The sequence below is a fragment of the Athene noctua genome, chromosome 7 (assembly GCF_965140245.1).
Source record: "Athene noctua chromosome 7, bAthNoc1.hap1.1, whole genome shotgun sequence".
Classification (NCBI taxonomy): Eukaryota; Metazoa; Chordata; class Aves; order Strigiformes; family Strigidae; genus Athene; species Athene noctua.
The window spans coordinates 41,621,356-41,645,776 of record NC_134043.1 but is presented as its reverse complement, the minus strand read 5'-3'; the positions used below and the strand labels follow the sequence as shown (position 1 = coordinate 41,645,776).

General features: G+C 42.0%; 1 protein-coding gene across 2 annotated transcripts in view; it reads right to left on the bottom strand.

Moving 5' to 3' along the window:
• The window catches only part of ITGA4 (integrin subunit alpha 4), a 40,181-nt gene extending 25,358 nt beyond the window's left edge, over positions 1–14,823 (bottom strand). For both annotated transcript variants that reach the window (XM_074911010.1, XM_074911011.1), the window contains exons 1-9: positions 14,612–14,823; positions 14,398–14,519; positions 7,264–7,370; positions 7,036–7,165; positions 5,626–5,693; positions 4,815–4,944; positions 1,201–1,286; positions 812–871; positions 582–719 (exon numbers count right to left, since the gene is read on the bottom strand). In XM_074911010.1, the coding sequence (XP_074767111.1) occupies positions 582–719; positions 812–871; positions 1,201–1,286; positions 4,815–4,944; positions 5,626–5,693; positions 7,036–7,165; positions 7,264–7,370; positions 14,398–14,519; positions 14,612–14,802 (1,032 nt within the window). In that variant the 5' untranslated portion in view covers positions 14,803–14,823. The remainder of the gene's footprint in view (positions 1–581; positions 720–811; positions 872–1,200; positions 1,287–4,814; positions 4,945–5,625; positions 5,694–7,035; positions 7,166–7,263; positions 7,371–14,397; positions 14,520–14,611) is intronic.
• Between the last annotated feature and the right edge of the window lie 9,598 nt (positions 14,824–24,421).

The following is a 24,421-nucleotide window of genomic DNA, read 5'->3' as shown; positions in this document are numbered from 1 at the left end:
ATTAAGAGGATGATTAGTGTGGAGAGAAAGGAAGGGAAATAAAACACGAAGATAAAATTCACAAAGCCAGACAAATTCAGAAGCACACAAAAAACAGTGATTATACTTTCACTTCTGATGCTTAAAATGAATAAAAGGAAGCTAACTGTAATGCATGATCTGTCCAGTTACTTTATCTGTCAAACTGAGGACTGTGTCTTTCCTGACTGGTACCACTAACCATGCAAATTTTTCATTCTTTGTTTCCGAGTGCTAAATAAGTTGCTCTTCACAGGCCAGCTCGGTGGCAAGCATGGCAATGGAGGAGAGCTTGTAAAGAGGCTGCAGTGGCAGACTGTCACAACCTGAAGAAATAAAACCAGTCTGTCCTCAGTTCTAACACCAGTGTAAATACAAGTGTGTTACACTTCATACAGCTAGCCTTGGCAGCTCTGCTACACGCTCCCACTGTGATTGTCCTCTCCTTCTAGAGTTGTTTTTCCTATATCCTGAAACACTGTGTGATGAGAGAAGACATCGCTTCCTCTTAGCTTGTTATACTAGAATAACTGTGTTACCATGAGTTAAGAGAAAATACTTACAGAACCTGAATTGATATAGACATAAACTCTCCCTTCTTCTCTGATGGTACTTTGCATTGGAGCACCAACTAGCAAGTCTGAGAGGCCATCTGAATTCAGGTCCACAGCACAAACTGCAGCTCCAAAGTAAGAACCGAGCTGTGTGCAAACAAGAAATCACATTATTTTTCGATTTTGAGGAAGACATTTGACAAGCTCTAAGGTGCAGAAAAGTTACATGAAAGATTTACCTTTTTACCCCTTAGTTCAAACAGAATATTTAGCTGCTTCTCAATGCTAAAAATGTATGCCTAAAATGACAAGAAAATAAGTGGAGTTCAGCAAACTGTAATCTGAAATACTTCCCTGTGCTTTCTCTACAGCATGTGCTAGAGAATCAGCAAAGCAACACACAATATCACAAGGAACAACTGTTTCCTATCCGTACCTTTTTTAACACCATAGTTCACAGCAATATTATCTAAGACTATCTTCCCTCATTCCTTCTTTGCCTTTTCTCCCCGTGAGAAATCATATCTATCTGATTATTTGTCTTAAATACGTTAATCTAAATTGGAAAATCACGGGTAGGTATGTGGGGGTATATTCTTCAGACCAGTAAGTATAGACAATCTCTTACTTTACCAGTCTGCTCCTGTTGGGGAGCCCCTCCAATTACTTCTGTACTGGCTGATGTCAGAAAATGTCCAGCTCCAACAGAGTATCCTGTAAATTAGCAATGAACTATTCAATACTGGAAATACTACACAAGGAAAAAAAAAAAAAAGGGATCATGATGTATAAAAGCTGTCAACACCACAAATGACTGAGAGTCTGACATTCAGACCTCATGTAAGTTAGCAATGGAAACAAAATCTTTTGATATATAAGTAAAAGGTCAATACAAACAGTAGTTCCACCAAGCAGAAACAAGTATCAGAAACACTCATTTCTTCACAGGAACACAATTACCTGCCGTACTTTAAAAGCCAATAAAGTAAATGGCAAACGCCTCCTGTTAAAGCATACTCTGTAACTGTTCAGTGAGTCCATATTGTAATACAAATAAAAATGATCAAAAGTCCATACAGTGCAATATGGAAACACTTGACTCAATTGTTTCTTTTTCACTACTGCTGTAACTAGACTGTGGAAAAATGAAATGCAGTGCTACTTATGCACATGTGCACATATACATACACACACAGAGAGCACTGTAGATACACATGTATGAAAATGTCAGGAACAAACCAGAACAAAGGCTTGATTATGTAATGAAAAGAACACTGCATCAGCTTTTGTAAACGCATATACGTAACAAAGCACTACTAAACGTGGAGACAGCTCTTAACAAACACGACCAGATTTTGGTGTAGACATCCAGCCACAGAATTGCAAACTGAAAGCTAACGCCTTAATCTGTAGCTACACAAGTCATCCGTACTCTTTCCAGAATGCATTATGGTTAAGTTGAAACAGGGAAGACAGTTAACATATTCTGCTACTCTTGCATTTACTGAATGACTGTTGATTTTCACGGCATGCAGAGAAAATGGAAAAAAACATCCTGGATCAGATGAAAGATTTAAGGCTTCTCATCTGTGAAGATAACTGTCTAGAATTCAAATTCTTATTAAACCAGCTTTTTTTTTAAGCTAAGAGGCGAACAAGGCGATTTATCATTTAAAGGTCAATGCCTAGATTTTACTTATTCAACAAAAAATTAAGCTTAAGCCGATGAACCTTCATTTACCTCCTCTGACCTTTACTTTCTAGTTAATTTTGTTTTGCTGAAGTACAAACATTGGTAATTCTAATGAAGTTTCTCAGAAAAACAACAAAAAAAACCCCAAAAAGCCAAACACACCAAAAAGAAGTACAGTGATCAGATAGTCCTCATTTTTATTGTGGTATTAAAATATTGGGGGGACAACTGGATGGGACACACCACATAACTGACCCTCTAAATTTAAAGACATAGTCAAATTAAATTTTATTTCCAACCTCAGAATTCTCTCCTCTTCACCATTACTACAGTTTTTCAGTCTTCTGAGATCTCATTTGCCATTCTCATATTCCCAAAAGAACCTATTACTTTGTCATTCCTTTAAGGTAGTTTACTCATTTACTCCTTTAAGGTACTTTAATAAGGTTACTCATTCATTAGGTCCAGGTGATCTGAAAGACTGACTTACTTATCTAATTCCTTTTAAAGAAGTCAGGTTTTAATCTCCAAGATACCCTGAAGTAGTCAATGAAATACTCCCAAGTTACATATTACTTTCTAACTTCTTTCTTTCAATTGTCTGGTACTTAAACAGCTTTGTTTCTTCCAAGTCATAGAAAATATTACAATACTTTTGCCCACTCTTCCCGCAATCTCTAATTTGTTAAGTAATACTCTTTGACAACTTAATGAAAAATGTAAAACAAAGAAGCCAACTTCTCAGTCCCTGCCACAGATAGTGTAAGTAATGTCTAGTCATGTGTTCGAATTACACTCTGGTCACAATATACTTCCACCACTCAGTAAAGATATTTTTGTTCATTATTTAAGGAGGAAGCACTCAGACTTAAAAAAAAAATAAAAATCTTTGGTAACAGAATTAACTCTAAATAGATTTTGGCCTTATTATAAGGCCAAAGATGGGAAAGAACAGAAGCTCAAGGAAGGGAAGGAAGGTACCTTTACATTCTTTCAACTACATTATGTATTATTATGAGAGAACAAAGTGGAGGTTTAAGTAGCATGGAACAATGGCAATTTTAAGGTTTATCACAGTTGCTACTGTAGAGACACGCAGATGCGCTTATGGCCCCTTTCTTCACTTTCCTGTAAAAAGAGCTATGTGTCTTCTAAACTTAGCTCTGCCAAGCCAGTGTGCTGGCTGTTACAGTTGCATCAGGTCACTGGAGAAGTATCTGTGAACCAAACCACAGCTGATATGAGGTCCTGGATGGCCAAGGGAACTAGGAGAAACCATACATGCAGGGAGGCCTTCCCTGCACCCTCCCCAGCACAGTCCTTATACAGGCAAATGGGTGAAAGCTTGCATCTGGCTTTTGGCTATCAATGATTTGACTCATTCATACAGAAATTCTCGCTCTTGTGCTTATAGGAGCAGAAATCCAGAATGAGCTTTTTGCCCCAGACAGGTGCAATAATTTTTCTGTTGATTGCTACTGGAAAGACAGAGCAAGCATTCGCTCTGCAGTTTTTCATTCATCCTACAAAAGGTTAGAAATGTTACTGGTAAACCATAGTGATCTGGGTATCTGATCACCTTTTACCATCCAGCATCTCTTTTCCTTGACTTTCTTGCAGAGCCCAAGCAAGGTTCAGTACTGAATTCTGATGTGTTGGCCACCCTGTATTTTTTAATAGTTATTTCATAACGTATGCCTGTTTCCTATTGTCAAACAAGTGAAATCAGAAACAGGAAATGTTTATTCATGTGAACCAGACTTATGAATGGGAAAATGCAAAAACCAGTGGTTACAGGCAAAAATATTCTTGCTCAGGGGTTCAGGAAGGACAGACGAGCTTTTCTTAGTGTATAGTTTTCTTACTATAGAAGTAGTTTTCTTCCTATAAAAGCTGCCGATAGTTCCTGGCATAAACCCCTACAAATTATAACACTAAATTCAGCTCATTACTTGGATAAAAGTACATGAGTAGGAGCTTCATGGCTTTCTGTGCAGACATTTGTAGATAAGGTTTGCCTTCCCATGTATCCAGACCAAGATATGGTTGGAATAAAAAAAACCAAAAAACAATCATCATTGGACACAAGTTCATCTCTTAAGGCCATACCATACTTCCCCTTATCGACAATCCAATTTAGACTTGTTTCCTTGCAGCTTGTGCTGTAACAAACTTTACATATTTCTGTTATATGTGAAATCAATGTGTCTTTTGCTATGAGAGCCCTTGGCAGCATTTCAGACTTAACAGTGAAGTGGAGACCACTGTTAATCAGAAGCATATCTCTACCTTCTAAATCAAGAAATGATAGAAACTCAGTGGAGAGATGCTAGAAACAGAAATCCAATGGTTGAGAAGTTTCCATGTAAAAAAGAACAGAGAGGAAGGTCTTATAATTAAATAATATTTAAACACAATCAGAGCACATCTTTAGAACTGTCGCCTCTGGGATTAATAAAGCAAGCACTGATAAACTCTGTGCACTCAATCACCTATTTAGCTAATTCTTTGGCTTACATTTTTGTAAAGTATTAAATATTTTTAAGTACCTAGATAACTGCCAAATTTCACTTGGTTATTTGAATCTGTATAAGCATGGATTGTATTTGCAGTTGTGTTGTATACAAAAACAGAACCAGTCCAATAAAATGATCCAGGTGCTCCCATTATAATTAAGTCCTAAAAGAAAAATAAAACAAAGCCATGTTATTCATATTATGATACGAGTATGATATGTGATATTCATGAAAATAAGCAAAAAGGTCAAATGCTTTTCTTTAGATCTCCTGGGAATTCAATGAAGTGCTACTAGATAAGCATCTGGCTCAGTACTGGGGATTACCACAGTACACACAACAGTTTTCAGGCTTTCTGAAAAAACAGTTATTAAAAACTTTCAGCTGTGAACAATTTGAGAGTAACAAACAGGATATTCTCTTCTCAGAAGTTTTTTTAGAAATCACAACCTTCAGGTGAAATAGAGATTAAATAATATGGACTATTACTCTGTAAAGCAAGAAGGTAAGCATTACTAGTGTTAATGTTACACCAAACAGATTACTTTGAATAATAAAGCTTCATACTCTGTTATATTCATGCTCTTTTTCCAGATGAAAAGTAACTTTGGATTTATTAAGGTGTAGAAGTAGTGTTGGGAATAAAAAGTAAACGTATTAGTTGGGAATTATCATGCAAGTCTTACCAAGATTAATTTAAAAAAGAAATTAGAAAATCTGGGGTTTCCCTCCCACAATAAAAGACACTGTTAATGTTTGCATTTACATATACACCGTTACACATGCATACAAATAAGGAAGTATATATATAGAGAGATAGAAGTTTGGTATATTTAACACACACCTCAATGTAAAAACTAGACATTCCAGCTTGGCATGACCCATGATTTTCTCCAAACTTTCGCACATGATCTGGAAATGGGCAAGAAATATTAAAAAGGATAAGAAGCGTGTAGTTTCAGGATTTGTTAGCAGGTTTTCAACAGAAGTTGGGTCAAGTTAAAAAAACCAAACCAACCCAACGCTGGTTTTCAATTCTGTTAATAAAACTAAAAACACTAGTTCCACTGTATAGCCTTTAGCTTCAATATAGTATTGTAACAAACTCAAAGCACTATGTATCACTTGATCAGATCTGTCTTTGAAATACTGTGACTTTAAAGGCTATACCTTCCTTTTTAAATTGTTCTATGAATAAAATAACACAAATAGTTTGAGCAGCACAGCTAGGTAAGCTTGACTCATTCGCTCAGTATAACTGAGGCATAAACTGATTAACAGGTTTACATATCTTGATAGGAGTTGCCCTGATACTCCACTAGGGCTTTGAAGGGCTTTTGTTATGGCTTTCTTAGAAGTATTGCTATTTATCCTCCTTAGCAGCTGTCTTTACATCCAACTCTCCCAGCAATGTTTTCCTGCTTTTCTTTGCTAGCTGCCTCCCATGAGGGTTCCCTTCATCTTATCCATAGATTTGTTCACTTAAAAAGTCACCAAAGACAAAAGCATGATTTCAACAATGCTCAGAAGAGTCTCCAAAGCCAGCACCAGCACATTTGACGACATTACTCCATCGGCCTGCACAGAAAGGCCAGATTGTCAGCTCTTCTTTGCATTGGCAAGGGGCAGGGTCATGAGTTTGTTCTCCTGGATGGGAGGTAGGTATGAAAGGGAAGGCAGGGATGGAGTCGTTTGATAGCTTCAGGTCTTGACTCTTATTCTGCTCCTGAAGTCCTCTGAGGAAAGACCACTGAAGGTCTCACGCTACAGCAATGGCCTTGGCAGGAGGCAAGTGAGGAACAGGGACACACATTGTGTCGAGGAACCGCAGCAGATTTGTATTAAAGGCTAAGGACAAGACGGCTACAATCATTTGCAGGTATTACTGCTGCTCTGGTGCGAAGGCACTCTCCTGAGCAGAGCAAGCAAATGACACAGTAAAGGAAGGAAGGATGTCCTCTACTAGTCCATTTTTGAGAAGCACACATCCTTCAGTGATCCAGTCCAAGAAGCAAGTATTCTGATGCCCTTTTAAAACTTTTTTTTTTTCCCCTGTTGAGAGAGGCTTTTCTTTGTAGTGATAAACATCTTGCTAACAAATTTACATCATGAGTTGGGCTCATATCATCAGCACTCTATCTTCAAATCTTTGGCTGCAGAAAGCCTGCTCAAAGCAACACAGGCTCTTCACAAACTGCACCACGCAATTATTCACCTTACCCTTTCCTACAAAGGACCCAAGCATTCTGCTTACCTATATAGCACGGGCATATTCTTCTGCTCAGTTCAGTTCGAAAATCAGAAGAGACAGCAAAACAAATACCATATGGGAGCTTGTGCTCGTTTTTTACATAAAAGATATTTTTCCATCTATGTCCACAAGCCTATGGATAAAAAACAAACAAGGTATTTGACACATGAGTGTAAGAAAGGTGAAGGCAATCTGACAGACAGACACGCAGCTTCAGCAGTTAATACATACAACAATAGATCCGTTTTCTTTTGGCTGCCTCGATAAGCTGACACCCAGCCACTGATTATCACGCTCTTCCAAACAAGTCTTCCCACAGCGCTCTCCACTGGGGTTGCCTAGGACACAAAGACAGGGGGACAAGCTGAAGGGCCACATGGTGGGTGACGGGAACACCCAAGAACTCTACAGGGAGACCACAGTAACTCAGGTTTGGCGGATCTGACCTCTGTCTCTGTCTTACACAGGTCGTGCAGACTTTTCACTTTCTGCTTCAACAAAAGTACAATTGCATGTAGCCAAAGGGGACATGCTGGTTCTGACCCTGATAGGTTGGCAGTGAGGACTGGCTTTGCCATCGTTATTGAAATTAAGATAAAAAGTGACATTACAGTCAATCTGATGAAGGGCTGTCTTTGCAAGTTCTTCTTCAGGCTGTCTTCTTCAGCCTAAAAGTTCATAGGAAACACAAGCAATATCCATGAGTGCTACCTAAACTCTAGCAAGCATCTCTCCAACTACATATCTATTGGTAGCAGACCTTAAAATGGCCTCTGCTGCAAATGGCTATCAAATAAAGGGCATATAACTGCAGTCTCTATTGGGGATGTCACATCACTACGCATGCATGGCCTGCATACTCCTTGCACTGTTGCATTTATTCAGCACTAGCTCTTCGGTTTTGTTCTTAAGGAGAGTTATTTGTAAAAACTTAGAGAACATTGTGAAATTTATTCTAACTCCCCCAAAGGCTACAGTATTGACAAGATAGTAAATATTTCTTTCCTTCTAGAAAGCAGTAGTGGTACCCATAATAAGGAGAAGCTACACATTTGAAAGTATTCTAAGTTATATAAAGCAAGCTTTTAATTTGTAAGATGTTTGTATGAATAAGCATTAACTAAATTACTGAACCAATATTTTATATGCATCATCATCACACAGTTTATGAAAATACTTCTTATAAAGTAAGGAAACACATCATGTCATTTGAACAAGCTCTTCTGCACAATTTTTAAGACTTTCCCAGATTCACCGTGGTTACTGGTGAAACTTTTGAGGTTTAAGGGGTTTAGTTTCACAGAAGAGAGGGCCAATTTGGGTCACAGAGTGCCAGCGCTGACAGGGACATTGTCCGACAGGAAAACCACCATAAATCAACCCTCCCCTCCAAACTGTGCTTGCATCAGAGCTGAAATTTAGTACTGTCTAATGCATTAGAGAGTTTAAGTAAATACACTCCTAATTTAGTGGACTTGTTCAATTCCTTTTACAGGACACACAACTGCACAATATTGATTAAGTATGGAAACTTAATTTCCATAAGGAATAAAGGGATACACCTAGTCTATTCAGTAGCCAGGAGAAAGATGAATGACTGCAGGCTTTGCTACAAACATTCTCACAACCAACACTAACTTCAATTATTTTATACCTAGAATGTCATGGACCTTTTTGAGAGAAAACACCAAATTAATGGAATCAAGACAATTCTTTATCACATGGTCAGGAGAAGCATTTGTAGGAATAAAACCCAACAACCATCTTTATTTCAGAGCTTGTTCCCTACTGTTCGTGACAGGCCTAGCAAATGATATTTGTCTGAAGAAACTGCTGAAGCCTCAATTTCTTCTATGTCTGTACTATCTCTCCACTTCTTTTTCCAAACATCATGCCTTCTCCCTGCTCTGATGGAGAGACCAGAGTACAGTCTGGAACCCCTCGCCATACTGCAGAGGGAACAACACATCCTGCTCACAGTACAACTGTACTCTACCTTCTTTCAAAAATAACACCCTTCACATGGTCAACAGTCACAGCATCTGACTCTCCTCCATCTCTTCTTTACCACTTCCTCCCCTATATGCCTTTCCCAAAGACATCAAGCAAATAGTATGCAAAATGCATGTAAACAGGAACCGACCTCAGCACACACAATAACATCACGTTAAATTGTCTTTGGGCCAAGAAATTTTATGTTACTGTAATTTAATAATTCCTGTAGGTCATCTGAGGAATCATAATTAGAAACATACGAGCTCCTACTACAAGACAAGAATGAAGTAAAATGCATTACTTTAAAAATCTACTAAAAAGAAGTTGATTTTTCTGCAGGGTCAGTTGCTGAGGTTTAAACAATAAGCTTCCGAATTCTCCTACTTGGCTAATGTCAGTGACATGAACTTCCACATACTAAATATATACCATTTTCAGACACAAGTCTGGAATTTAGTTTTGGAATTTAATTTTGGAGTTGTCACGTAGTACTCCTCACTTTCTAAGGGAAACATTTCCATGGTTTGCATGAATTACAGAGCACGTTAATCTGATTGAAATCTCCTCAGAAAACAAAACTCCATTGCACTCCCATGTGTAAGAATTAATCCTCCCTTAAATCACAAAAGGCACTTCTGGTAACTCCCTTCTAGCAATGCTTTCCATCCTCTTATGACAATGACTTACCTGGGACTTGCTTTATAGTGTATGCAGATTTGCAGGAAATGGAAGAATTGGAGAAGATCAATGTCATAAATTTAGATCTCAAGAGGCTCTGAGACTTTCTATCAGTAAGTCAAACAGACCAGATAATGATGACATAAGAGGAAGTTTCGCTCATCCCAGTGCTTCATTCCTGTGACTATTTCAGAGGTTCATAACAAGAAAAAGCACCACGGTTCCTTCACGTTTGGTGGATTGTACTCCCCTTTTCCTTGGCTCCAGCACACGTTCTTGATTCAGGTTCTCTTTGGCCCTCTGCTGACCTTATGTCTTATGTCTCCTCTCTTTCTCTGACTGGCAAGTATTCAACCGCCTTAAAAATCACAGGCCTTTGTAGGCAAGAGAGGGGTGAACTTGACATCCCAGACACCACAGTGAGCCCCTGCTCAGGGTATGACATTGTAAGAGCTTCATCAAATGAGAAGAAAAAAATGCTATATTCTGCATAAGCAACAGAGCAGCACTGCATAAGCTCAAGAGTACATGGCAGCTTGGTTGCCTCAGGGAAAAGGAGCACATGCTGTCATGAAGTCACTGAGAGATAAGTAATTGCCCAGTCTGTGTACATTACACAGCTGGAAGATACACTTCTGTTATAATCCCCACTGCATGCATCCATAGAAACAGCACAATTGCATATAAATAAGGTCACAACTTATAAAGCCACTTCTAGCTTTGGCCCCAAGGACTCTAATACAGATGTTTGCAATGTCATCTGAGAAACCAGTTTTATGTAACTTGCTCCAGTGCTTTCCATGCCCAGAAGCCTGCCATAATCCTTCTTATCCCAGAACGCCTCTGGTCCTATTGCAAAAACTGCTTAAAACTATGAAGTCTACTGCAAAGATGACAACCCTTCTGATATCCTACTCCTAGATGTCAGGGCCTCATGAGATTCTTTATTTTTTTCCACTCATCCAGTGCAATCTTTTATCTTTTCATAATTTGATAGGTCTCATCCCTCTTATGTCCTTCAAACCACTTCTACCCAAAACATTTTAGGGAAGTGACAGCTGTTTCCATAACTCCGTAACAGACCTAGGTCCAGAAAGGTCCTGTCTTCCTTGGAATAGCATGGCTATTTCAAAGGAGATCACAGGCAGGGTATGAGTAATGCAAGTGAGATCAAAAAGCTGAACTACTGCAGGCAAACCTTACTGAAATCAAAGTTGAACAAACACAGGTCAGACTTTTGGGGAAAACCATTAACTGTTCACTTTTCCACTGTAATGATTCAGCTGGGGGAGCTAGAGGGCAATTTGTTCATAGGTTAACTGTAGCAGAGACTTGAAGGGTGGAAGGCTGAAACAGAGGGCAGAGCTTTTTGGACTTGTGTTAAACAACGTGCACTGAATTTACTGTGTACATCCATAGTTAAAAAAATACATATTTTTTTTAACACCGGATGGCAAATTTTTTAAATTGTGTCCTGTATTTTTACCCAGTACTCCGTTTCAAATCTGAGAGCAATTTTGTTGAAAAATTTCTGTAATGTTTTGCAAGTCCAAAGTGTAATAGGTCAAAACATCTGAAGAACTTTGTGCAAGTTCCTTTGCAATAATCTATGTACCCCAAACTCACATGGGCAAGGTTTTGAAATTCAAAAAACTAGAAGACTGGTAGAAGACAGGCACTTAGTGCTCCAAATAACAAACCTGAAGCATTCTATTTTGTATTTGTGCCTAGAGCCTGATTACAAGCCTCGGCACCTAACATAAGCCATTGTTTAAAATTACTCCAAATACAAATAAATCAGTAGTCTAGAATATTTGACACCATTGGCAGAAGGACTAGAACTAGAAAAAAAAACTCTCAAAAGATTACTCCTCTACTCAGCAATCAGAGAGACATTTGTAAGTGCCAGTGAGGGGCTGGAAAACAAAAATTTGCTAGTGTATCGCGTGACTTCTCTCAGCTCTTGAACCAGCCCAGGTCCCTGCAATACCCTGAACATTAAAATTCTCTAAAGGATACCTGGATGAGTTATTTCCAGATGCTGAGATGCCAACAGCACACGACTACTCCCAGCAACTCTTCCTCTACTGAGGAAGCAAATAGGAATGTGTGACATAAAAAATACAACAGCAGTTTTGTGTGATCAGAGGCTTCCTAATTGTGCATGAATCCTTCATTAGCTATGCCAGTTTCAAGGCTACTTTTGTGAAAAATAGCAACAAAGTGTTTTAGCATCTTTAAGTAATTCATATCCATTTATTAGAGGCACAACATTTGAGAAAACTCACTTCTATTGCCTGTTGTCACCTCTACATTTCTATGATTCATAACTAGAAACTTACCACATCAGTCTTTTACTAGAAGTATTTAAGAGAAAGATAGAAATAGCTTTTTCTCAATTTGCCTGTCCCTGCAATGTAATACATCCCTGCATATTTTTCAGAGGAAATTACCCTAATCCATGAGATCAGAACCCAAACTCATCACTGGCAAAAATCCAAGCAGAAGAATGAGGTCACTGACTGAAAGACACAGTGTTGATAAAACCATTCCATCCAAAAGTTGCTGACAGCCTGAATGAGTTAGACAAGAGATAATTAAGTTCAACTTTGCAATGTCAAGTTCCCTTGTGTATTTCTGTGACTGCTCAGCAGGATGGCAGAGGCTTAACAAACCTCAGATACCATCCTACTTCATTTACATCCCATGCACCACAACCGCCTTTGGCTTCTTCGTTGACCTCACTGACCTGTTTTACAATGGAACACTTCTTTTCAGTATCTATTTAACTTCAGAAATACTGTAGATGTACCATAGCGATGTAAAGATGTCATCTAGCACTAAAGGAAACAAACATTTTGCTAAAATCTCTTGTGGCATCACTGGTTTTAAAAGTGCAGGACAAGACAGTAAACCTCACTGTGTAACCTGTGGCCTCTAAAGACAGGAATAGAAGCTTAGAAGCTGGGTTAAATTAAGACTTTGGAGCCACATAAACACTTTAATTCACCTGTTGCATCACGCTGCTTAGAATTCCCTAAGCTACTGACGAAAAGCCCATCAAGTTACTTTGTCAGCTTTTCCTTCTCCGCTAGCTAAATGAGTAAGTCAAGAAGTATTGCAGATGTATTTAGTTTTCAAAGAACCTGAAACTTTCTACATGTCCCTCCTTTCCTTCCCCCATGCAGTGAAGGACTATTTTTACCTCCAATCCAGGAGCAGGGGTTTATTGCCTCTTAGCATATGCTATTTCATCACCACTGTAGTTGACTTCTTTGACTTTTGCAAGCCTCCTCTTACAAAAAAGCAGTTGGAGAAAAAAGCTCTTTGTTGTATATAATTGTTCAATAGGTCTAATATTGGAATGAAATTACTCAAAAAAAAACCCCAAACAACTACTTGGGCTGGAAGTTTAGTTGCAGTTCTTTCTACAAGCAACTGCTTGCCTTCTCCTTATGTGGCTACTGCTGTAAAAGTAAAGCACCGCTGAAGTATCTTAGGCTTTCATAGCTTAGTTACAAAAAACCAGTTCTTATTTCTATCTGTAGGAAAAAAACGGATAGAACACATCAGTTCTAGGCGCTACGCACAGATGTGCAGAGAAGTAACTGTTTTAACATTTTTGTCACAGAATGCTGCATTCTGCCCTGAAAGCCCATCGGTTTATGGTGTGCTATCGCTCTCATTGGTTTCAAATATTTTGAAAACCCTTTCCCGCGCTTCTTATCCGTACTGGGCGGCAAGTTCACAGTTTTAACGGATCGGATGGTCTTGGTCACAGCAGGATAGAAAGTTCAGGAAGCTTTCTATGCATAGCATAGGAATAGAATGATGGGCTCTGTATGCAAGGGGAACAAGAACAGAGCCCAAAGCCAATGCACACGTATTCACGGCAACCCACTGCAAAGTGTTCTCCTTTTTAACAGGTATCAAACACTTGGAAATTGGGTAAGTGCATCCAGTTGCATCTCCCAAGCATGGGGACTGGGGAGGTGGGGAGGAGTTAGGTTAAATGCCGGAGCTGTAAAAATCGATTCTGTTAAAAATAGTTTCGTTCCTCTGAAACTCAATTTTTCAACAAATCTGCAGACAGGGAGAACCCATCTGCAAGACGACTGCGGTTCAGAGTTACTTCAGGGTGGCTTCTACGAAGGGAAGGCTTTGCAGGAGAAAAGACATTTCGGGCACATAATTCCACCCCCATCTCTGAGCTAACTCCATTCACCCCCTGCTCTGAAAGCCGGCCTAGCTTTCTGCTGAGAAGTACGAAACTCTCAGGAGGCTTTTGAACCGCGTGCTGAAGGATGCGAACGAAATTTGGGAACGGGAGCTGTCACACGCGACTTCTCTAAATCAAGTTTTGGTGCAATTCTTTCTGTCTGCATAAAAAAAAAAAAAAAAAAAAAAAAAAAAAAAGAAAAAAGAGGGGGGGTGGGGGGGTGGGCACCGCTGCTGCACTTACCTCGCCGGTTAGTGCGAGGTAAACGCCACTCTGACCCGGAACGGGCCCGGGAGCCCGGGAGCCATGCCCGCAGCCGGCGGCAGAGGAGCCGCGGTGCCATCAGGGCGGCCCGGCGCCGGGAGGGGGGACACCCGGGGCCCCGCCGCCGCCCGGGCCCCGCCGCCGCCCACTCCGGCCCCTCGGCGGCCCAGCGCCCGGCTCTCCCCGCCCGCCCCCCGCCGCCGACTCACCCAGCTGGAGCTGCTCGCACCGCCCGCGGGGGTTCCTCCCGATCCGGCACCGGAAAATGGCCCCGGGGTTGGCCACCGAGCTGTTGGCGGGCCAGCTGGCCCGGGGGGCGCCCGCCACGAGCCTGCGGGGCAGAGACGGCAGCGTGAGGGGCCGCGGCCGGCCGAGCCGGGAGAAGGCGCGACGGGCGGCACGGGCGCCCGCGGGGGGACTCACCATCTCTCCTCGCCGTGGCGGTGCAGGAGCACCGAGTACCCGAAGAGGGTCCCGTTGCCCCCCCGGAAGACCAGCGGGTGCCGAGTGTCCAGGTTGTAGGGCCGCGCCGTCAGCAGGCACTGCCACAGCAGGAGCAGGAGCAGCGGGGCGGCGCAGCCCGCGGCGCCCCGCGCCCTCCCGCAGCTCCGCATGGCTCCGGCCGGCCGGAGGCAGACGGGCGCCCGGCGCCGGCTTCCCGCCTCGCCCCGCTCCCCCGCCCGGCGAGAGGGCAGCGCCGCGCCCCCGCCCCGCCCGGCCCTGCCCTGCTCCGCGACGGGACGGCGGCGGCCCGCGCCCTGCGCAGCCTCTGCTACCGGCGGGCCGGGCCGGGCGGCCTCCCGCAGCCCGGGCTGGGGTGTCCCCTCCGGATGGGGGAGTCGCTCGGCCGCGCCGCCTCCTCCCGCGCAGCGGCAGCCCCTCTCCCCTCCCGGGCGGCGGGGGTCGGGTTTCTCCCCGCCCCGTCCGCGCCCACGGGGGTGCAGCGGAAGGGGGCACGGCACCGGGACCCCGTATTCCCGGGCAGGGCAGGGCAGGGCTCGGCCTGCGGGACGCGGCTCTCCCCACGCCGCCGGGACAGCGCGGGGGCCGCCCCCCCTCCCCGGTGCACCTGCCCGGGGGGCGCTGCCTGTGTGCCGGGCCGGCGGGCGGCCTCGGGGAGAGGGCGAAGGGGGAGCCAGCAGCCTTGTCCCAAAACCTCCGCGCCGACTCGCTCCCCACAGCTGCCCCTGAAGCGCCCGGGTCCACTTAGCTCAGGTTCCTTCTCGCGGAGCCCCTCTCCCCTGGGCACCAGCCTGGGAGCTCCAGCCCAGCACAGGCCCGACGTTTGGGAGGGAAACAGTGCGAGGCCTGGGTTTTCCTTTCAGATTTAGAAAAATTACCCCCCGTGCTTTAAACCATCCCGCACTGCCATTGCGCTGAGGACGTCCTTCTCGTCCCCACCGGGTGGCGGGGGGCTGTTGGTATTTGAGTCCTGGAACCAGTGCCCCAGCAGCAGAGTCCCGAGTCTGGCCTACCCGTGCTCTGTAAGACCGCTCGCTGCTGCGTGAGATGGAATAAGAACAATCCCGCCACCTGTTTTTTTTACATTTTAGAGTAACTTTTTTACATTCCTGTTCTTCAGCTGCTGACAAAATTACCAGCCTTTCCTCCAGATAGCATGGGAACAAAGAAAAGCCTGAGCATCATGCAAGAGATCTGATATTTAGCAGGCCTTGAAAAGGCTCCCTTGATCTTAGTGAGGAGTTTTACCGTGTGTTTTCAGAAGTCACTGACTCTTGATTTAGCTCAACTGCATGTATACTTGAAATCAAGGCTGTTACTTCTACCTACAAACCTTGCCTTCTTGGAGTCCCTTGAATACCATGGCTTCCCTGCTGCTATAATAATCCGTGTATACGGATAATGTATATATAACAGTATTTTGAGCCAGAGGAACAAGAATATAAGTACTTCAAAATGAAATACTTGGTTACAAAAGTTACTTACTGTATCTGGAGGACAAATCCAATATCACCTCAGCTATCGAATATTATACACATTAGAAGTCACTGTGAGATAGTAGAGTACCAACCCCTAATGGAAATTCAGAACACAGCGTTTTAAGCATCTTGGGTTAAAACCCACTTTTGTTTCCATTCAGTTGGTGGAAAGTTTAATACTTCTGCAAAAAGCTGAGCAACCACCAGAGCAGGACTCTGAGGCAACACAGGAGCGATAGATACATCGTGTATCCTAAGCACATGCAGATGTATAGCTCCTGGAATGAGATCAGCATGTTGCAAGATCTGACAGTTTGTCAGTCAGTGAAGCGTGTATCTTTTTTTAAATCTTCATCTGTAGAACCATCAGAGGGGTTCCCTGGATCACAGTGATCTGGAGCAGTGACTGGTTAGTGTAAAGGAGTTTAACAGCTCCTCAGCTGCTATTCATCTTCCTTCCAGCTACCGACATCAAAGGAGTTACAACAATCAACAGCAGCTGTGAATCTGCATTTCTACCAGTCAAGAAATTTTCACCGTCATTCTGAAAGCAACAAAACAAGCATGATTCAAAACTGAAATGCTAAATTGCGGTTTAGTTGGTGGGAAATCATAATACGTTTCATCACCACCCTGACTACTTAGCCAGTTTTGGGGTACTTTCAGGCTTTTCTGCAAGAGATCATTACAATTCCTGGGTTCATTTCTTATTCACAAAAAATGGACACAAAGCTCTATCCCTTGAATGACGGAGAAGAGAACAGGCTCCAAGACTTCTTTTCCCCTGCAAGTTTATGTCCTAAACATCTCTGTTCTTTCTGCTCTCTCAAGACCTATCTCGAGTCTATCATTTTGCAATTAGCTCATGCAGGAACCATGTGACTACATCTAAGCAATCTCTTTGCAGCTGTATTTCTAACCATTTGGGAGAACACCCCCCCCTCCCCCCCAAACCCTTGATTAGATGACTTGTTCCTCATACTTGGCACTGGAACTTACCAACGAGTGTCGTATATGCAAGGGGTAATGTGTGTAAGCTGCTTATGGTACCCAGAGACACATTACCATCTCCTAGGTTGTTCTAGGGCAGATCCACCAGACATCAAAGAAATCAGCAGAACATAAATCTACTGAAGGGTGAGAAATTTGGATTTTGAGAAATATTTGAGGTTTTTAGTACTGGTCAGGTGCAGGACCAAGCAGAGAGCAAAATCAGTGCAAAGCTGACAAACTGTAATAGAGAACTTGAGTCTTCTTAGGAATTTGGAGAACTTGCAGAAAAGTTGGAACCAACACTGGAAGCCAAGTACCTGTATTTACAAGGAACATATGTATTTATAAAGTTATCCTGAAATAATAAAAAAGAAATAACTCCCAAAACATCTTGCCACGATGCAATCTGGACAGTACATCTCTCATAGTCCTCTGTGTTATTAATACTAGAAGCAAAGTATCACAGTGACTTGCTCTTCTGCTTGACAATGGTTCACCATCTAAGGCAATTTCAGAGGAGCTATTGGGTAAGCTTGTTAAGTGAGAAAGTATATTAGTCCACAGTTTGGCAAGCATTTTTTATAGCAGATGAGCGCACTTCATCTGACTGTTCTCATCTCTTGCTGCTCATTCTTGAATCATACTGCTGCCTCTGTCACACTGGTACTGTTCTGTCTGAGCAGTGAACCAGATCAGAGAAGTGATCTGTGTTAAAAATAACCCATCAAAACCCCCAAACCTAGATCGGATTTGCAGCACATAGGTTGTGTGGCTGGCTGGTTGTATTGGTTGTAAGAGTAGGGTGGTTTAAGCCACTGCTGGAGCTTCAGGAGCTTTCTCAGGCAATAGAAAGCCTTAGCTTTCTAGAAATGGCAAGAGTCTGCAAAGTTTAAGCCTACACATCTACCTTAAAATGGAAGTAGCAATCCATTTCCTCAGCACTGATCTCCTGCTGGAGTTCAGGGATCTTGGTCCAAATACTCTTCTGCCAATGTCCTGAGGGGTCCAGCTTAAAAAGAGCTGTATTAGAGTAAACCAGACTTACTGGTGCCATAAACATCAACATACAACATCATGTGAACAATGTGACCATGCAGTTTTATATGTGATCATAAATGGTTCTTCAAGATTTAATATTTCAAATGCAGCTACGAGGTAGTAACTACTGCTGAAATTTTCATGTGTTACTTTTTGCATTTGGAAGGGGTATGAAAGGAAGTCGCTGGGGAAAAGAAAAAAAAAAAAAAAAAAAAAAGCAAAACACTTGTCTACCCCATAGCTGTTCAGTTTGGGAAAAACAATGGTCTGGGTCTTTAATCACTCTTTCAACATTGCTTGCCTGTAATACATGCCACTGATGGTGAGAAGAAAGAAAAGAAAATCATTGTGGTAAGAACTCATTCTGAATGTCTGTCATTAGCTTTCTCCTGCCTAACCTGCACTCCTTTTTGATTCCCTAACTTGGAAAGCAGTTGTATTAAATGAAGTCCTGTGTATGGGCTGACATTGGGTAACTGATCACAAGAGTGCTTTCACTGTTTTGCAAATACAAGGGAAGGAACATGTTCCTAAAAATCTTCATGCGTATGCCTGCTTTCAGCTGTGTCTGTCCTTGGTCTTCTTTCTGTCATATAAGCTTACCACTGCTTATGGAAGAGTGTCTCCACATCTACTCTCAATTAGAAATAAAAATGATCAGCAGTTGATTTCCTGTTCCTAATTAGAAAAAGTTTCATTTTGAAATAGTCTAAGTACTTAAATACTGGTATTTCCAATTGAAATTTTCTAAACCTTTGTAATTCACAGAAACATGGAAAATCTAGGGTTCTGGTCAGACCAGAACGATGTCTTGTTTTTCTGTAACTTGTTCCCCCCTCCCCCCAAAAATGGCAGTGGGCCAAAAAGTCTGTTATTCATATGCTGTCATCTGAGAAACTATAGAAGGCTGTTATACTTACCCCTAAGATTCTCTTCAAGAAACTTCATCTTCCCTCTGCTGTAAGATATATGTGAGCTTGCACGAAGAGGATATATTGTCCACTGACAAGTATAATTAAGCACAGATGTCTGAGGCACCAAAAAGCAGTATTAGCAAGGGTCTTAATTTTTATTGCTTTGCTTATGTTCTCTTTAGAGATCTGAATTTCATTTAGAAACAGTTAAAGAGGAAGAAGCTTTTCATTTAATCAACAAATAATGTCTTCATGCTCACATGATGTCTTTTTAGAAAATACTTCAAAGTTTTTTCTTCCCTTGAACACTTGTATTGGTGAAGTACAGGCAGGCTTTTCAGAAGAACTTTCTGATTTTTAAGCTTATAATAGTGTCATACAGACGATGACTGTATCAACCCGACTACGCGAAGAAAACAATAGATCATTATAGTTAACAACAGCTTAACTAATGACTCCATTCTGATTTTCAGGTAGGTAAGACTGGAAATTAATCTGTATATGTGTATGTGTGGTTAATGCATTGCATATTCTTTTTCTTTCTCAGAATTTTCTCTAAGACGTTTGAGTCTCAAGATCAGATCCAACCATAAATAATTAGCTTTGAGTGGAGCTGGGCAATAATCTCTTTTCCCATCCCAAAGGAGTTGCTGAGCTTTTGAGACTTTCCCATCTCAAATTCAAACAAAGAGTGTTTTCATGTGCCATCTCTGTGTCTTCCATTGCAAAAGTCTGGATCACCACAGCTGTAGCATTTTTCATTATTTCACGTTTTAAAACAAATATTTTAGGTTTGATGCAGTTATTTTGACATGAAAAGCAAATATATATGTTCAGAGAATTTCAACATTAAAAATTATTTCATTTTCTTTTTTTTTCCAACTGAATAATTTCTTTAAATTGACCTTTTCCTGCAATTAATTTCTATTTCAACACATTAATCTCTCCACAGAAAAATTCCTGACCATCTCTTGATATTGTGAGTTTCTAGTTTTTTCATATTTCTATACTTCTATAGGTTCCGCATGTCTGCTGAAGATACTGGGTACAATGGGAATGGAACAGAATCCATAAGAACTTTACCTAGATTTCTTTCTTTGTTGCAAAGCAACTTTAAATTAAACATTAGTCTGTTGCTTCTGCTAGGCAAGATAAACCAGAGGACAAGCTGAAAGCACAAACTTTGGTTATTTAACCAAAGTAGACCAATGTAGATATTACTTTTGCTGACAAGAAGCATTGGTTCTGTACTCAGGTATGAATTTATACAGCACTTATCATCACTAGACCAAAATCACTTGGACATACAATAGTTTCAATTTGTATCAGCCTTTGAGTATGTACATATGTCAGTGCAATGAGGCCGTTATGCTACGCAGGACTGCCTTAATAGTCATTATTTTTCAAAGGTCAAGGATACTTGTATGACTGAATGTTTGAGAGAAGTGTGGGTGCTCTTTGTGCTTTCTTTTCAATTTTTTTTTTTTTTAATTGTAGCAAAAAATATGCATGACATGATTGGTGAAAGTTGGACAATTAATAGTTTAGAATCTGTGAGTCAAATGATGCTGAGGCTGAAAGCCTTTCACTTTATACAAAAAGTGAGCACTGTGAAAATAGCTCCTAAATTATGAAGGTTTTGGTTGTATGGATCATGTTCTTTCAGCAGTGGCCATGGCTATGCTCCAGATAGGGAACAAACTCATAAGACCCCTTTATTTCTTGGAAAAAAAAAACCAAACCAAACCAAAAACCCAAACCAAAACAGTTTTTGGAAAAGAACTGTTGAAAGGAAACATCTGGAGGAAATGCCAGTCCAATTTCAATCTTGTCTTCAGAATACCATAACTTACATTTTCCAGGATGTGATACTGTGCTTCATCAGACAACATCACAATGAGATCATACCTCTGAATATGGACTCCAGGCCACCTTTATGAAGCATGGTAATCATTATGTCTGATTCTGCTTCCTGAGAGGGTATATTACAAATATTCCTTTTCCATTGGTCATTTCTTTGATGCTAGCATGGAATCCTAGATATGCACAAAAATGATTACTTCACAAACTCCAGATCTGTGTGAGGGTAGAAGCAGGCATCTCTAACGAGGAGCCAGCCCTGAGATGTAAACAGAGTTGCAGAAAGAATTCTAAGATAAGCCACGGCTAAATCAGGACAAAAATATCATAAGAAAGAAATACGGTAGAAGGCAGTGAAAATGCAGTAATTTTGTATAGCCATGTTCAGTTTGAGACTTTTGGATTTTTTTGGAGGAGATGAAAAAAAGGAGATTGTTCTAACTTGTTATGTATGTATATTAATATTGTTCTAGCATTCCTTCCATGGATGCTTTTAGTATGATTACAAAAAACATCCATTCCCCATAAGGCGTCTTCATGGATTTATTAATCTCTTTAAAAATTAGGGAAACCAAAAACTTTCTGGCAATCTACCAGAGCTCTGGTTGTTAAAATGTTGACTTAAAATGTCCTTGGTAGTGGCATTACCTTCATAAGTAGTTATTTTCTAGCTGTGTATCTATGATTTCATAGTAAGCGGGTCCAGTAAAAGTTTAGACGCTCACATTTTATATGTAAAGAAATTTTGTTGGCTTGCAGGAACAAGACCAATCAAAGTATCATTGTTGCGTAGTCTGCACGAGAGGTTTTTTTTAAAGTTACAGTCTCATATTCAAGGAAAATGTAGGAGTAGTGAGACTAGGCAGAAAATGAAGTCTGTAGAGAATATACTACTAAGTGTTCATCCACTTATGGGTAAACTTAGTTGTCCCAATTCCTGTTTTTTGCTGAAGCAGGCTGTGTCTATTTACCTGTTTGTTTTGGGTTTTTTTCTGTATAGTGATCTACATAATAGGCACCATAAACAATGTTACAAGTTATTGCTATAAAACTTGAAATGAAGCAATGAGTTGCAGTCCTACTTAGAGAAGTTTCTCTGAGTGGTCTTGGCTCTGTTTTAGAGTACTACATGTAGGAGCTTTAATATTTTCTTTTTTAGGTTTTGATTTTGACATGGTAATTGCCAGTTTCTTTCTGAAATGTTGTAATCATAGCTGGATGTGTTTGAAAAGTATGTAGCCTTTTGTGCACCTGTAAACTCTAGACTCAACATCCAGTATATGTGTATGAGCTATGTACCTAGCTATTTTAATCTTATATTCTCATGGATATGTCTTCTGTTGCAAAATGGATCTGGAGCATTCATAGCATACTCTTACACTCTTTCGCTAACTTGTTCTAAAAATTTGCACGTGATTTATACATAGGAATCAGGTCTGGAAAAAGTTATTCTCCTTTTTCAGTGAGTGCTTACCATACCTGAGCAAGTGCTCCACAGTATAGTCTGTACTGAGAAGAGAATACCTTGACTACATCGGTCCTCCTGTTATCAAAGAATATTGATATTCAGCTCTTTGTTGCTAAAATACATCACTTGCAAAACAATTGTGTGTTACAGCAAAGCAATAAGCAAGATGCTTTAACAAATGAAAGCTTGGGAAAAGAGCCTTCTTATAAAAACATTATTATAGAATCCTAAGATATCAGTGATTTCCTAAGGAAGGAGTAAGATCTACCATGTCTTTTCCCTTTAATGAGACAGAACTTCCAAAAGTCAAGGAAAGGCCATATGTCTGTCTTCCACATAGTTGTGGTTTGCTTCCAACTAAGCATGCTAATCTTCTTCTTGTGGGGGAGAACTGTAAAGACACATGTATAGGTTATTTTACGCCAAATGCATAAATGTTTATATAGGAGCAGAATGAACACTGAACCTGATTATTTAATAACACCAATAGCACAAATGATTCAGAAAATCACTCATGTCGTGGGGGACTGTGCAAGCATGTGTTCAGCTGTAGCACAGCCCTGAATTTTAGTGAACTTAAAGTTCAGCTCATACACGAATATCCTAATTAGAAACTCAGTGACTGAATTTGTACCAGCTGCTAGCTTTTGTTCTGATCCTGGCTCCCCCAGCTATATTTGTTTTCTCCGGCTCTCGCACCGGGAGGCTCAGAGGGTAGCGCGGCCCTGTGCATGTTCCCCATGCTCTGCTCCCTCATCTCTTCCCCAGGCTGAAGAGGCTTGGCCTAATTTGTCACTCCTTGCGCGGAAGCCATTACGCCTTTATGAGCACTTACTGAAAGGTCGGTTGGGTGTCTGTGGCAAGGTGCTGGCAGCCGGGCAGCTGCAGGATGGCTTCTGTGGGAGGAGGCCCCGGGGCTGCCCTGTGCCTGGCACAGCCGCTCCCGCCGGCTCCCCAGCGGGCTCCCTGCAGGCTGGGCCTGTCGGCGAAGCCGGTCGTGCCTCTGAAAATACCTAACAAAGGGCAAAATGCTGCACAGGCAGTGGGGAGCGCAGGGGAGAAGGGTGAGAAACAGCCATGTGAACACCGGGGGTAGGGAAGGAGGAGGGGGAGGAGGCGCCTTAGGTGATGGAGCAGAAACTCCCCTGCAGCCTGGGGAGAGGAAAACACCGTAACAGGTATCCAGACTGAAGCTCATGGAGGGCCCCACCCTGGAGCCAGCGGCTATGCCCTGAAGGAGCTACAGGCTGTGGAGAGCCCACACTAGGGCATGTCTTCCTGACGGGAACTGTGGCCATGGAGAGCCCCTGCTGGAGCAGGTTCTCCTGACGGGAGCTGAAGCCTGTGGAGGGCCCGTGCTGTAGCATATTTTCCTGACAAGAACTATGTCCCTGGAAGCCCACACTGGAACTGGTTCTCCTGACAGGAATTCTGGCTCTGGAAAGCCCATTTCCTGACGGGAACTGTGGCCCCTGGAGATCCCCCACTGGAGCATGTTCTGACAGAAACTGCACCCACGCTAGAATAGGTTCTCCTGGCAGACACTGTGGCCTTAGAGAGCCCGCACTGGAGCAGGTTTTTCTGACAGGAACTGTGGCCCTGGAGAGCCCACACTGGAGCAGGTTCTCCTGATGAAAACTGTGGCCCTGGACTACTAGCACATTCTGGAGCAGTTTTTTCTGACAGGAACTGTGGCCTATGGAAGAGCTGATGCTGTGGCCAGTTTTCCCAACAGAAACTGTAGCCTATGGAGAGCTGATGCTGCAGCTGGTTCCCCTGGCAGGAACTGTGGCCCTGGAGAACCTACACTGTAGCAAGTGGTCCTGACAGGAATTACACTCATGCTGTATGTAGTATATTCTCCTGACAGGAATTGTGGCCCTGGAGAAGCCACATTGGAGCAGGTTCTCCTGACAAGAATTGAGGCCCATGGAGGAACTGCAATCCATGGAGAGGACCCACACTGGAGCTGGGAAAAAAGGTGAGGAGGAAGGAGAGGCAGAGAGGACTAGTTGTACTC